At 39.0% G+C, this 14,265-nt stretch overlaps 1 protein-coding gene across 4 annotated transcripts in view; it reads right to left on the bottom strand.

Moving 5' to 3' along the window:
• LOC148673705 (phospholipid-transporting ATPase ID-like) overlaps positions 1-14,265 on the bottom strand; it is a 59,463-nt gene that overhangs the window by 8,616 nt on the left and 36,582 nt on the right. For all 4 annotated transcript variants that reach the window (XM_088630477.1, XM_088630476.1, XM_088630475.1 and 1 more), the window contains exons 7-20: positions 11,993-12,065; positions 11,647-11,717; positions 9,054-9,136; positions 8,556-8,714; positions 7,858-7,946; positions 7,269-7,462; positions 5,640-5,848; positions 5,290-5,333; positions 4,632-4,797; positions 3,010-3,198; positions 2,677-2,792; positions 1,746-1,910; positions 1,024-1,135; positions 4-109 (exon numbers count right to left, since the gene is read on the bottom strand). In XM_088630477.1, coding sequence (XP_088486603.1) covers positions 4-109; positions 1,024-1,135; positions 1,746-1,910; positions 2,677-2,792; positions 3,010-3,198; positions 4,632-4,797; positions 5,290-5,333; positions 5,640-5,848; positions 7,269-7,462; positions 7,858-7,946; positions 8,556-8,714; positions 9,054-9,136; positions 11,647-11,717; positions 11,993-12,065 — 1,776 coding nt within the window. The remainder of the gene's footprint in view (positions 1-3; positions 110-1,023; positions 1,136-1,745; positions 1,911-2,676; positions 2,793-3,009; positions 3,199-4,631; positions 4,798-5,289; positions 5,334-5,639; positions 5,849-7,268; positions 7,463-7,857; positions 7,947-8,555; positions 8,715-9,053; positions 9,137-11,646; positions 11,718-11,992; positions 12,066-14,265) is intronic.

Raw genomic sequence — 14,265 nt, 5'->3', positions numbered from 1 at the left:
TACCTCAGTTCCTCCCGTACTTCATCTGCTGTGTTTGCCGAGATGACAAAGACATCTTTCATCTCCTCCCGAAGCATATTACACGAGTAGCCAATGTTCTCTGCTGTTTCTATCATGCAAAGCATATAAATATTCATCAGTTACATCATTTTTCAATCAGCTTGAATTAAGATTGCAACTGCAGTTTATTATCCTTCAGTTCCTTACAAATTGCACCACAAGAGGCCTTTTGCGTAATATTATTTAGTGCTGTTTAGGCAATTCCATGGGTAATTGCTAATGCTGTAAATAAAGATTGTTCTGAAGTCAACTTAACTTGAAAGATATCACAGAAAGTTTGTCTTCCTCATTATACCATAGATAGAGTTCAAAATCTGTTCGAGATTGGACCCAGTTCAATGGAATTGAAGTCACAGTTTAATGAGTACTTTTAACCCATAGAGACAAAATCAGATACATTACAGTATACCCAGTCTGGGATGGCAATATATTAGAGGAAAAAACTACCATCTTAACATTTTCAGAATTTGTCAATGAAGTACTACTGTGTACTACTAAAGCAAATATCCTACTGTATGTTGCACAGCTACAACTACAAAAGAATACGTAGATGCTGCTGGAAAGCATAAAATAAGATGACAAATATTTTCCCTGTGGAGCCTTCTTTGAGGGTTTAAAAAGGAACAAGCAGCAGGAGCGAAGCAGAGTGGACACTCCGGTGGTGTGAAGTTGAGAGAGATGATGAGTGGTGTGAATGCAACTGAATAGAGAATTGCACACCCAAAGCTGGCTCCACAGTCTAAACCTCGTGTTTCTTTTCTTCTGTTTTCGGCATGGAATAAACCTGTACTTTGCAGCCCACGCATGCTGACTTAGTGTTTCAACTGTGGAACCTTCTTCAGGTCTGTGAAGTAGGCAGCTGTTTTTATTGAGTTCTTTCAAAGCAGAACACCTCCTTGTTCCTTCAAAGTACACACACTGATTCAGCCTCACTGTAACTGTTATGGATGAATGTGTACTGACCTTGCTTATCTCCAGTCAGCACCCATATCTTGATTTCAGCCTTGGACAGTTGTTCAATGGTTTGGGGAACTCCATCCTGCAGCTTGTCCTCAATGGCTGTGGCTCCTAGTAACTAGAGAGCATTATTAATATCACTCAATTAATATATATATATGAATTAATATTAATTAAATAATATTACTTAATAATTAATATTAAATTATTATACTAACCCTATTTTCCATTTCTTTGAAATGTTCATCATTGTTACTATGCCCTACTTCTTTAAACACATACAAACAATGAATACATGGTGGAACACTCTTTAGACATTACAGCCACATTTTATAAATGTTTTTACAGTGTGATATGTATTATATATACCTACACTCCAGGTAAAGGAAGCAATTCTCATATTTTCATTATCTCTCTGAATGTTTTGTTTTTACCAGTTTATGCAGTAAAATGTTTCAATTTTTACTCAGCTTTGCAGTACAGAATTTTTTGGGACTGAGAAGTATTTGACTGTATTTGTGTAGAGCACATAACATATGAAGAACAAATAGACAAAAATCTACAGTAAAAACAGAAAAGGGAATTTCACCCCTTAACATTTAATATGCCATTAATGCACAAAACAATGCCCTGATAGTCTATGCTTGATGTTTGCACATGGAAATTGTCCCTTTTAAGCATTCCACCTGTTGTCTCCTAGTCCAGCTAGAAAGGGTTTTTTCATCTACCATCATGTCTGTCTCTATCTCCTCATAGAGCTCGTCCAGTTTTTCTTCTCTGCCATCCAGTGCGACACTGGCCTCATGGTGCCTCTGTTTCCAATCCTCAAAGTAGCTCTCCTCCAGATCCTTGCCGGCCAGCACTAGAGTGCGCAGACCTTCTCCCGCAAATTCCTGCAGGGGGCGCCAAAACACACAAGTGTCACACTCAAACGGGCCAAGTGCCACGTGCAAATCACTTTGCTTTGAATCACCAGACACAGGTGCCCAAGTATGTTAACTCTTGCATGTGGCCCTATTATTTAGAAATAACGTGAGAGATGTAGCAGCGAAGCTCATCCATTTCAATAATTTGCTATTTTGGCAAATGCATCTGACAGCTTTTAAAAAAAAAAACAGGGAGAAGTATCTACGTCTCTTCATAGAAATGAAAGTCTGTCTTTTTCAAAAGAAAAAGTAAATTGTTAAATTTCTCAATTTAACCAAAAAATATAAACCTATAGCAAATTATGCTTTTATTAAATGCCTGAGAATTTAAAAATATGGATAGCATTTGGTCAAAGGGATATAATTAACCTCACAGGACAGTTAAGATACAGTATTGTCCTTGTATTAAGAGGACAACCACATACACTAAATATAAACTAGTCAACAGCAAAGCTCATATAATTATTAGAGTGAGCGCTCAGACTCCATAGTTTGTAAGTGAGCTTCTCACATAACTGGATTTTGAAAATTCACTTCTGGTACATCTTCATTTTTATTAGAAGCATGCAGCCGCAGTGTCTCAAATACAGTCCTCACCTGCCTGTTCATTTATCTATGTGGTCTTTGGAATGTTTTGAATTCCCCACCTTTAATAAGAATTTAAAGCTTAGTATGTAGAGATGGCTTCAGTTAGCCTTTGCCAAGAGAAGAAAACCAGCGACATGACACCTACATTCAGGTGCTCTGTAGTGACATCCATTAGCTTGCTGCAGGAAGGATGAAGCCTCTCATAGATGATGGTGTCAGCCCCCTTGCAGTACAGAGACAGCTTGCCTTCAGGACAGCGCACTTAGGGTTAAAGACAACAAAAATAGCAGAAACAACCAAGAACAAGAAGAGGTTAATCCCACACTGAAATGGACACTGCACTTACGAACATCTGAAAGAATTTGCTTGAACTTCACTTCGCTGTATATCAAGCCTGGACTATAGCTACAGTGCCAAAAAAGGAGCGGGCAGAAATGAGACGAGCTTGACCTAATTTCTGGCAGCCCCCTGGACTTACCAATCACAGACATTCTCTTGCGTACATTGTTGAAGTCTAGAATGGCCAGCAGCTCATAGGTCTTTTGGACTCCCATCTCCACCACTGTGACAGTCTCAGGTGTCCTGGAGCGAAAGACAAAGCCAAAGTTCCTTGCTGCTGTGACAAGGGCGCCCTCATCTGGAGACTGGGCTTGGTACAGTAGGTGACCTGCAGACAGAGGAAATACAGAAGCTGCATATTGGTCCCTTTTCATTTATACCGTATACAGTACGTATTGTTTCCTACTTACACTAGGGTAAGGATGACAGATGTAATCTATATTTTAATGAAGGAAAGAAGAAATGATTGGATTGTCAAGACTGATTCGGCGCAGCCTCTTAAAATATTGCGATGTTGACAACTGAGTTTGAGAAAGTTTCACCAGGATCTCACAGGGTATCTATTTCAGTGCTTGTTATTCCAATTCAGCAATGGGCCATGCTAGAACTGATTTACCTTTACATGCAGGCAGGCCATGTCATGACATATTTGTGCAGTTTTTGCAGCCATGTCAAATGTTCTAAGACAGTTGTTTAATTTTACAAATCAGGTTCCTCTCACAATCTTGCGTGAGATAAAGGCTTGATCAAAAATACACATTGGGTTTAAATACACTTTGTATCCCTAACTACCCCTTTCTCACACTGTAGATATCATCTACAGAACAGAGCAAGAGGGATCTGGTTTTAGCTATCCCCGTGCAACAGCAAATAAAAGTAACATGATTTGCAAAACTAAATGCAATGAATTTGACTGGCATGCTCCCTGTGAAAGGAACCTCTAATAAGCTTGTGGAAACAAAATGCTGCCAGCCAACAGCCACAGTCTGACTGAGCTAACTGAAACAGAAGGGTTTGACATGTGAGCAGATGAAGTTGCTTCACGTGAAAGGCCATTTATTACTAACATGGCTCTGCGATTATCAGAGTAACACTAACCAAACCAGACAGAGTGAAAAATACTTTTTTCAGTGTCATTGAAATTAAGCTTTGAAATATTCTGCTGAAAAACAACCTGCTGTACCTACTTACAGATACTTCAACTAATATTACCTTTGCTGATACTTGATCAAGATATTACAAGACATTTGAAATAATTACAATTTCTGTATTTACTAGCTCATAGTAGGCTAACTGACATCATTTGGTTGTTGCATGTTCAACAACATGGCTGGATAACTTGTTCCATACTCCCAGAACCCTTCAGACAGTCATTATAAATTAGCGTTCTAATTTACTTTAGGTTTTCATCACCCAGCAATAGTATTAAAGAGCTCATTTACTGTATTTAAGGATAAAGTAGCATGATTATGGGGCATTTTTACTAGATTCTAACTTATTGGTTAGAATGACAAGTGACAAGACTATTGTTTTAAACTTATTTTTTTACATACAGTAAATAAATATGATCATAACCATAATTTAAACTTTCTAACTACTGAATCTTCTTCACAAATGAATAAGCTGAATGAGCCAAGGGAAATACCACAGATTTGTATGAATCCTGGTGATGTGCTCACATAAGATGCCTCAGGCTCAGGTGCCAGGGAGAGTTTCCCTGCCGAGTATTATGGTACCTTTCTAACATAAAAGAAATCCCACCTTCTTTCTTCTCCTCAGCCATGACAGTGTGGCAGAGCGAGAGCAATCTGAAGAAAGTGTGCACTTCCAGGTTTTCCAGCTTCACAGCCTCCACCAGGCTGTGGTCATGAAAGACAAACTTGGGATCTGCCAGAGGATTGTAGGAGAAATCCACTCTATCCATTTTCTACAGGAACAAATAAATAGAGGTAAATGTTTCGTTTTGTTTTTTCGTTTATTGCTGCTCTCTTTTGCTGCACCAAAACAGATATTATCATGAATTGGGAGGGCATCATTGGTGACTGAAATGATAAAGGGACATTGTTTTGTCTCTCAATAGAGAGATTCTTAGATTTTTTAGCTGAGAGATCACTTTATGATTAATTCATCTTAATAAAGACTCCCAAACTAAAACAAAAGACAAACAGAAATACGTACAGTATATACAGTATTTTATACTTCTGGAAATAGTTACAAACCATTACAAGCAACACGGTAGATCAACAGATCATTCTAGTCTCACAGCATGTTCACAGTGTGAGACTAGAATAGCTGCACTTTGTCTCTGGCCCCTGGACTTCCAGCCTTCATAATTGAGAATGACTGCATCAGCAAACTGTTGCTTCATAGAATTTCAGTGGCTGTTTTGGCATAGCACATGTAACTCTGCAGTTCTCACCTCAGTGATTTCCATTCTCTGCCCAGCAAAATCAAACACGTCCCCTGCAGCAATAAGACACGAAATGTGTTAAATTTACACCTGGTACAGTAGGCTTGTCAAGATAGGCTCCAGCTACTCCACAGCTGGATGGAAGGAGGTTTAAAACTGAATGATCAACACATATAAAATAACTTAACCCAGCTCATAACCCAGCTAGATACATCCACAAACCTAATCAGAAATATGAATAATTAATCCTTCATGTCCTTATGCACACTGATGTTTGAGATGGTGCTCACCATGAAACCCTATGAAACAGAGAACAACAGACTGGCAGGTGCCCACGAGTCCCAGTAAGCAGGCCATACCGTATGATTTGCCATTGATGGAGCACTTGTTGAAGGCCATGATGTTCTGTGTGAGGGTGCCGGTCTTGTCGGAGAAGATGTACTTGATCTGCCCCAACTCCTCATTGAGGGTGGTGGTGCGTGCTTCCGAGGGCGTGTCGCTGCGAGGGTAGTACATCTTCCGGTCCCAGTCAATGTAGAAACTGTTCCCCAGCCGGATGATCTCCACGCTGCCAGACATGCACAGTGTCACTGAATGTAACCGAGTTTGCTAAATTAGTCAAATTAATCATGCTGAGTCAAGGGGTTAATTAATTTAACCCAATCCAGGTTAATTAGATAAAAGAGCACAATTAAACCTGTCTTTACACTTTATTTAATTGTATTTATCCTTATTTATATATACTAAAACTGTCTTTATTCGATGAACAATGTTTATTCAATATTGTACAATGTAATCAACTCTATAAAAATCCATTCAACTAGCTTTTCTTCATCTGTTCTGATCAATGTGATATTTATATATGCACCTACTTCCCAGGTTATGCAAGGGTTAGGTTCTGCAAGCCTTCACGTGAGTGTTATGTGACTTTACATTATAAGCCAGAAATGATTCTTTCTAAGCCACCATGTAAATACTATTCACGATACAATATGGCAGTGATCCTCCAGCTGTGTCAGTGTTTATAAAGAAGGAAGGACCTGAGAGCAGAATTGCAGGCCCAACAGTATTTACTGTTCTTTAATGGTAAACAGGTGTGTGTTAATCACAGAGAGGGACGAGAGCAAGAGAGAGAATGTACATTTGCAGCAGCTAGCGGTCCATGAGGTAGAAAGAAAACTACACTCTGTTTATACAAGGAGGATAGAAATTAAATAATGACGAATGGGGGAAAAAACGTTTTAAAAACTCTATAATTAGAAATACACCAAATATAGCATACACATAAATACAGTACAGCAAATTGATTTTACCAATTTAAAAAATTCAGTACTCTTCATTCCCATGCACCGTGCTGTTAAGTAATTAAACACAATATATAATAAAAATAATAAATCATCCAGGTGCGTCCCTTACATGGTTGCAATACAGGTTGCTCACAATTTTCAGAAGTGCGAGACAGTATGCAATTTTTTTTTTCACGCCTGCATTTTTTTTTTATTATGACATAATCTTGTACATTGTTACTGTATAATTTATTGTATTCTTCTTGTAATGTTCTATCACATTCTGTCTTCTCTCCTTGGCGAGCTTGCGGAAAATGCAATTCACTGCCGACAACCACCGCTGTATGCTGTTTTGTTGTGCATTGGTAAATAAACCTTGATTGATTGATTGGGAATGTGCCACATGAGTGTGAAAAGAGAGAGTCAGTGTAAAATGGAGCCCCCTGCTGGACGCTGGAGATTACTTTAACTCCGCTGTTTACCAGGGGAAGAAAATTCATGGACAACTTGCTCTTTACACCAGTCAGGTAAAGTCAACCGACCTAGGGAAGTTTATCCTGGGCCCCATGGGAGGGCTTTACATGAAGTTAATTTTACATAAGTCGAATCACACGTAGCCTGAGGAAAGGCTGCAATATGATGGGCATCACTTTGCTGCTGGATAAATCTTCTTCTGCCATCTTGAAGGAAAACAGGGCATACCTTACATACAGGGAGATAGGCACCACAGTATTGAGGATGATGACGTAGGACCAGAAGGTGAGGAAAGCTGAGAAGGGGGCATTGACTCCCTCTTGCCAGGGTAGGAAGACTGTGAATTTAGATCCTTCCTGCTGTTCCCAGATCCCATTGCCAATTGCCAGGACCGTGCACATGAAACCCAGAAATCCAAAAATCTACAGAACAACAACAACAATGGCACAACTTTATTTCAGTCTTTTCGAGAAACTTCAGAACCACATCATCAGCACAAAGCATTAGTTTAGCTACTTCAAATTACTGTAGCCCACATAAGAAAACATATTTCATGAAAAGGAGCAAGTAAAGGTTTATTCCATGCTGAACAGAGAAGAAAAGAGAAGCAACATTTTGGCTGTGTAGCCTTCTTCAGATGTGTCACATCTGAAGAAGGCTCCACAACCAAAACTTTGATTATTTTCTTTCCCTTTCAGCACAGAATAAACCTTTACTTGCTCCTTTGCAGCCTGCGCATGCTGAAGCAGCTATCTACTTCAACATATTTCATGAAATTCTGTTTTTCAGATCATTCAAAGATCTCTCCCTCACTCACCCAGAGCACTAGTACATTCATTAATCGATCAATGCTGGTCCGTTTAAACGTTGTCTTCCCACAGTTCTGCATTAGCTTGGTGTCTGGACCTGCAAGATATAATAATTTATTAAAAAACAGTGTTGTAAAACTCTGCACAAACGGTCCTCTTGAAAACACCCAGAACTGGATTAGAATAATCATTTCTCCAATGTTACACTTCAAAGGAGTGATCCCTAGGTTTGTCTCCAGATGGGTTTTTTTTTAAGGGGGTGCGGTATTTTGGTTACCTTCCATGTACTAAAGACATGCTGATTAGTTTTGATTGCCTATTCTATACCGTCCTTTCCTCTGTTGCCATGTGATGGACTGGTATCATATCCATGGTGATGGCAGTACTGTGATCCCAGTCTTTCCTTGAGCTCTGTGTTTCTGAGAAAGACTCCAGGCTGCTGTTCCTCCTCACCACCAGGATGAGTAATTTTCTCTTAATGGATGGATATACTGTACTTAGATATGTACAAACGTGCTGGTACATATTCCTGTCATTTGTTCCCATTTCATTTCCTCTGTTTCATGTGTTTCAGAATGTAGTCTGACAACCTTAGGATTCCTGACTCATGTCAACAGCCAAGAATTCACCTAATGAAAGTGATCAGACCACGCAGCCGGGTACAGTACCTCAGGGCAGCCAGCACAGCTCTCGTGGCGAGGCTCACCTCCGAAGATGACAAGGCCGAAGCACCACTCCGTGTTTCTCAGCGTGCAGCCCCTCAACAAGATTTTCTCGTTGTCCAGGGCATACTTCTGACCCTGGTACGTCAGCGTGCCCATGAACTTATCCAGGCGATTATTGGGCGGCTCACATTTCACCTCACCTGAAAGCAACCAAAGATGGATTTCCGACGCGCTTTAAAAAATCAGGAGGTCGAAAAAATCAATATGGTATTATTGCAAAAAAAAACAACAACAGGGTATTAATTTAAGTCAAATGTTCTGTTTTACACATTTTTTCTCTTGTTCTGCTCTTTTGTGCGATTTACTTTTTTTTAAATTTATGCTCTGGTTAACACGAATGATGAATACTGCATGATAATGAATACTTGCTTTTTACAAAAGGTTGGAAGGCCGTACATTTGGGGGTGTTAGAACTACTCTCTGGCAACGCCTTAATTCATTATCTGTTCCAGCTTTCCGAACTGTTCCCTGAAACTCACCATCAAAAGCCGCTAGTGTTTGGATGTCATCTCCCATCTCCCCGGTAACTGTCAGGGCCTGCTTCACCTTTAGGTTAGTTTCTCTGAAAATGGTATTTAAAATGTGTTTCAACCATGAACTTTGCTAATGAGAATGATTTTTTTTAAAAGAAAAATATTTTAAAGTGATTCATACATTTTATACAGATTGTGTTTCACACCCAGTGACACACAGTACAGTATGTAAGAAGAAGCCCAGACATACTGTATTATTAACATTCATATTAGCTAAACATTTAAAGACAGCAAAAATACTCATATACTGTATTTTGTTAGGTATTTTCAGCTCAAAAAGAATAAATCCATTTTGCCACTAGGGCTGGGCGATATGGCCTAAAATGTATATCACGGTATAATTTTAAGTTTGAATGGTAACGATATATATAACGATATCGAATTTTATCTCAGAATTTCAATAGACCATGCTTTAAAAGCAGTACAAGACTTGGATAGTAAGTTTGTATTGCCTGGAGTTACCTATTAGTTTATTATTAACTGTTGGTAAGCTACCATGTTGTTCCTTTAGTATTTTTGAAATTTCAACATTGAACGGAAGCAGAACTTGGAACATTTTTATTTTGCAGAACTGAAACAAATATGTAATACAATATACTGTAGGTGATAGAAGAGGTTGCTCGTATTACCGCCTCTGGCTAAAATCGTCGCCCGACATCGTTGGCAGATGACCGTTTTCTGCTCGTGGTCCGACTTTTTAAATCCGAACCATTTCCAAACAACCGATGAAGCCCCCTTCTTTTCAAAACTTGCGTCGCTTGTTCCCGTCTGGCTAACGCGGCCTCTCTCCATTTCTCCTTGTACGTGTGTTTGCAGACGGGCACACGTGCGTTTGTTTTCACGGAAAAGGGAAGAGGACCCCCGCGTGTTTTTATTGGCCGCAATGACCTCACATGCGGCATAAACCGGACGTCTGAACCGGCGGAGATCAACAATTCTGAACCTATCAGATTTCCAAATATCAGCAAGATGAACATTTTCAGAATTATGTAATTGGAGCTAAAATACGGCAGAATTTTAAACCAGGACGGATCAATAGTAAACGAACGAGAGTTCGTATGCCAGGGGCGGCTAACGCGGTGTATTATCCAATAGCAATATTAGTCTGTCGTATTTTAAAATAAAACACAATGATCTATTGGAAAACACGGCTGTGCGGATGATTTGCAATTGGTCATTTGCGCGTTCATTTCAAAATATGTAGAATTGGATAACGCGACCTGTTCCCCAACAAGACTGAGCAACAGACAAGCTTACATCTACTGTAGCTACGTTATGTTCGTTAGTGTGCAACATGAAAGCAATCCAGAAGTGTGAAGTCGGGTAGCGAGAAACACAACAGAAAAGACCATTGGGAAACGTTTCCAAACACAGTGATAGTAGCAGTTCAAGTGCTTTTAACAGTTTTCCAGTTGCTGTCGCCAGTGCTGAACGCTCGTTCAGCAAACTGGTGTGGATCAAAACTTATCTGAGGTCCAGCATGACACAGGAAAGACAGCTCTGGCTTTGCTGTCTATAGAGAACAGCACCGCAAGGCAGGTGGACCTCGGTGATGTCATCGCCAAGTTTGCTGCGACGGAAGCGCCAACGAGTCAAGTGGTAAGGTAGGCCCATGTTTTTCACTTTTGTATAACTAGTTACTGAGTATCAAGTTCAATATGTTAGCCCGTTTGAATTATGTTATCTTGCTCTGTGTGCACTGGCGGAGGGAGGAGGAAGCCGGGGGGGTTTTGTATTTACTTGCATATTGATCAATTGAAAGCAGCGGTCTCCAACCCTGATCCCGGAGAGCTCCATTCCAGTTAGACTTATTGGTAGGTAATGGCAAGTAATCTGTTCAATATAGAGAACTCTGCTCTTTGAGTGCTGAAGAACGATTAGATTTTAGTTCTAAACGATCTCTAAATCTGCGGCACAGTGGTAAGCAATGCTGCCTAACACCACTGAGTCCCTAGGTTCAGTTCTGGGCTTACTGTATCAGGGGTCTGGACCTATGGGGTTTAATTTATATCTCTGTGTTCGTATTAATTTTTACCAGGTGCTCCAGTTTCTTCCCAAAGTTCAAAGACCTTCTGTACTGCTAGGTTAATTTGCTTCTGGGAAAATTAGCTCCTGTGTGAGAATATGCATGTTTGTGTCTCTGTGTACCCTCCAATGAATTGTGGGAGAAAACCAGAGCACCCAAAGGAAACCCACACAAACATGGAGATAACTTGCAAACTCCATGAAGATAGCAGCCCAGGAATTGAACTCAGGGTCCCACTGCGTGACACCAATGCTAATCACTGTAAAATCATGCTGCCCCATAGTAATATCACCACAGTACTAATTAAAAACATCAAAAATACGCAAGCAAGAGCAATAATGTCCCAGTTTAAAAGCACATAAAATAACACTGAAATACAAAACTCAATCAAATATGCTTCAAGGCCTTGAATAAGTCAATTTTGTAAAAACTACAATGAAATTCGTATTCATATTTTTAAATATGCGGCAATACAATACGTCGTTAATCATCGCAATAAAAAATTAGACTCACCCATCCAGTTCGGCAGTCTCAATATATACGAGATTAAGAGGTTCACTACTGGACAGCAATAGCAGATCTGCCTGAATTTGAAAAAACAAAAAACAAATATCAGGGTTATTGTCTAGATACGAACTGTAGCTGCTTAATATAGAGAAAGGTCTGCCACTGCTGTTTAATATAGAGAAACGCGAAGCAAGAAAAAACAGGACCAGTTGCTTTCGCAACTGTCTCTTATCGGCAATCTGCTGCCTCATATTGAATTTTACACATTGTATCTAATCTGTTGAAAATCTGATAAATCTGGTTAATTTACTCCGTATAATTTAAAGTTTTTTTTTTCCCAAATGAAACTTACCGTAACAAACTGGTTGTTTTCTAGTTTGATTATATCTCCAACTTGAACGTTCATCCATTTTTCGCTAATAAGTCTGAAAAGGGAAAAAAAAGTGTACAGAGAGCACTGTAATCCAAATCACTAAAAGAAAAACAAAATAAAGGAACGGAGGAAAAATTAGAAACGTGGTAAGCAGATTGCTTATTGTTGGGAAGCCTGCTACCACAGTTTATATGCACTTGGTTCCCAAGTTTAGCACCGCAGATAATCAGGGACAGTCCAGGAGAAAAGAAAACTGTTACAGAATAAGGTGAAGGGCTAACACTGTCATCTGATATACCGTCTTTGAAGGCAGCCAAACACTGCGAGACAGCTCATTGTTATTTAATATACATGTTTACATGCGTGTGGGTAAATATTATAATCAATACGAAACTCACGTACAGTAATTCAGATGTACTGTACATATTACAAATGTTTGCTGAGCGCTAATTATTTCGTTGTTATTACGTTAGATCCCCATAAATAACGAATATTTATAAATGTACATTTTAAAAATCTACTAGTATGTACAGTAGTGGTCTGTGAAATGTTTAGAAATTGAAAGACGTGCCACGCACTGCTGCTAACGGGAGTCGTATTGCATTACTATGTGCAAATATCATTTGTGCAGAATGTTATTAAAAACATGTCCACAAGATGTCAGCCTAACCATGATCAACTAATGAATTTCTGAAGTTGACTTTCACAGTTCAAACACAGGCGACTGATTATCGTGTAACAGCACTTAAACAACCCTGCTGCAGGTTGTAAAATTTAGTACTAAAATAAGGCACAAACGGACTTTTCTCTTTCCTTCTTTCATATTCGAAATGGTAAAAGCTCCTGCTTTCTACCGATAAGAAAACAAGCATCATCAACTTTAAGGTTAATAGATTATATATCAAGGATCCATTAGAGCATGTGCCCCTAAATTAATTAAGCGTGAAAAAACTCTTAGATACAAGGCTATTGTGTTGAAGTTGTATGAATAGCCTCTTTGTTTTGTGTTACCCTGCCTAAACTTATTTCAATGCCTCTAAATGGCAAAAGTGAAACTCAAGTTTCCTGGTAAGTATACAGTAGCTGTTTCAAAGAGTTACAGGAACAGTTATAGGCAGTGCTTGAACCAACAAAACTAAACATCAGCACTATAACATCTGCTGCTTGGAACATTTACAAAACAGACATGAGGCCTTACTCTAATAACAAATCTGGTTATCTACAGTACTGTATATACGGTATATTAAAATTTTGCTCACTAAAATGTATGTACTTGATGGAAGAATCACAGGTTACAGTAAGTACAGTAACCAGATATATTGTAGGTAAGGACTGTGTGGATCACAGTTTAATCTACAATTATTGTGCTGTAAAACAACTTTTCTCATACAGCCTTATGCAGAGAATTCGTATTCCCATCAGTCACCTGTCCATGTGATTGGACTGAGGATATAAAACTGAATAGGGAACTGGATTTCAACAGATCTAGATTTGTGTCTATTTCTTTAACTTCTTTCAAAATCAAAAACTGCTCTGCCCTTTGAAACATTCAGCAAACCCAAATAACAGACTGCATTGCTTTTGTCTTCATTCCTACACCACCAGTCACTTCCTCTGTTGTAATGACTAAAGCCTGTGGAAATCATTGATGAATTCAAATGAACAGCCTGCTAGGTATTAAGATGAAAAACCGTAAGCTCCGCTTTTAAAATGTTCCATCTATTATCAGAAATCTGCTTTTTTTCTGCCTTTTTTTAAGCCTGTCCTGGAAACATAGATCATTGAAGCATACCCTGGACAGGACACTAGCCCGTTGCAGTAATTACAATGACGTACAGAGAAATAAAGTAATCGGCATCATTTTAAAACATGCAATTATAAGGGAATATACAGTTAATTGGTCTGCAGTATTTCAACACAAATAAGCATATAATGAATTTAAACAGTGCTAAACCCTTTTGCGGTTAATAAGGGCTGTACTGTAACTACAGGGTGCTGAAGAAAAGAGAAACCAGTCAAATGACATTTTGATCTGTCAGTGGCATTGACTTTCTCTCAGTACATTCCTAGAAAATATAGCAGGTTAACTTGAGGTCAATTCTTCGGAAATAAAGTTACTCATCCTTTATAATATGATATGGTGACCTCTTTAATAATAATTCTTCAGATGGGATTGATTGGTCTTCATGATTGGCATCTTGAGGTACTGTATCTGACTGTCAGGTGAAAAGTGTTTGAAATCACTGATTTCA

The sequence above is a fragment of the Lepisosteus platostomus genome, chromosome 4 (genome assembly GCF_059453375.1).
Source record: "Lepisosteus platostomus isolate fLepPlt1 chromosome 4, fLepPlt1.hap1, whole genome shotgun sequence".
In the NCBI taxonomy this organism is placed as follows: domain Eukaryota; kingdom Metazoa; phylum Chordata; class Actinopteri; order Semionotiformes; family Lepisosteidae; genus Lepisosteus; species Lepisosteus platostomus.
This window is presented reverse-complemented; position numbering and strand designations above follow the sequence as displayed.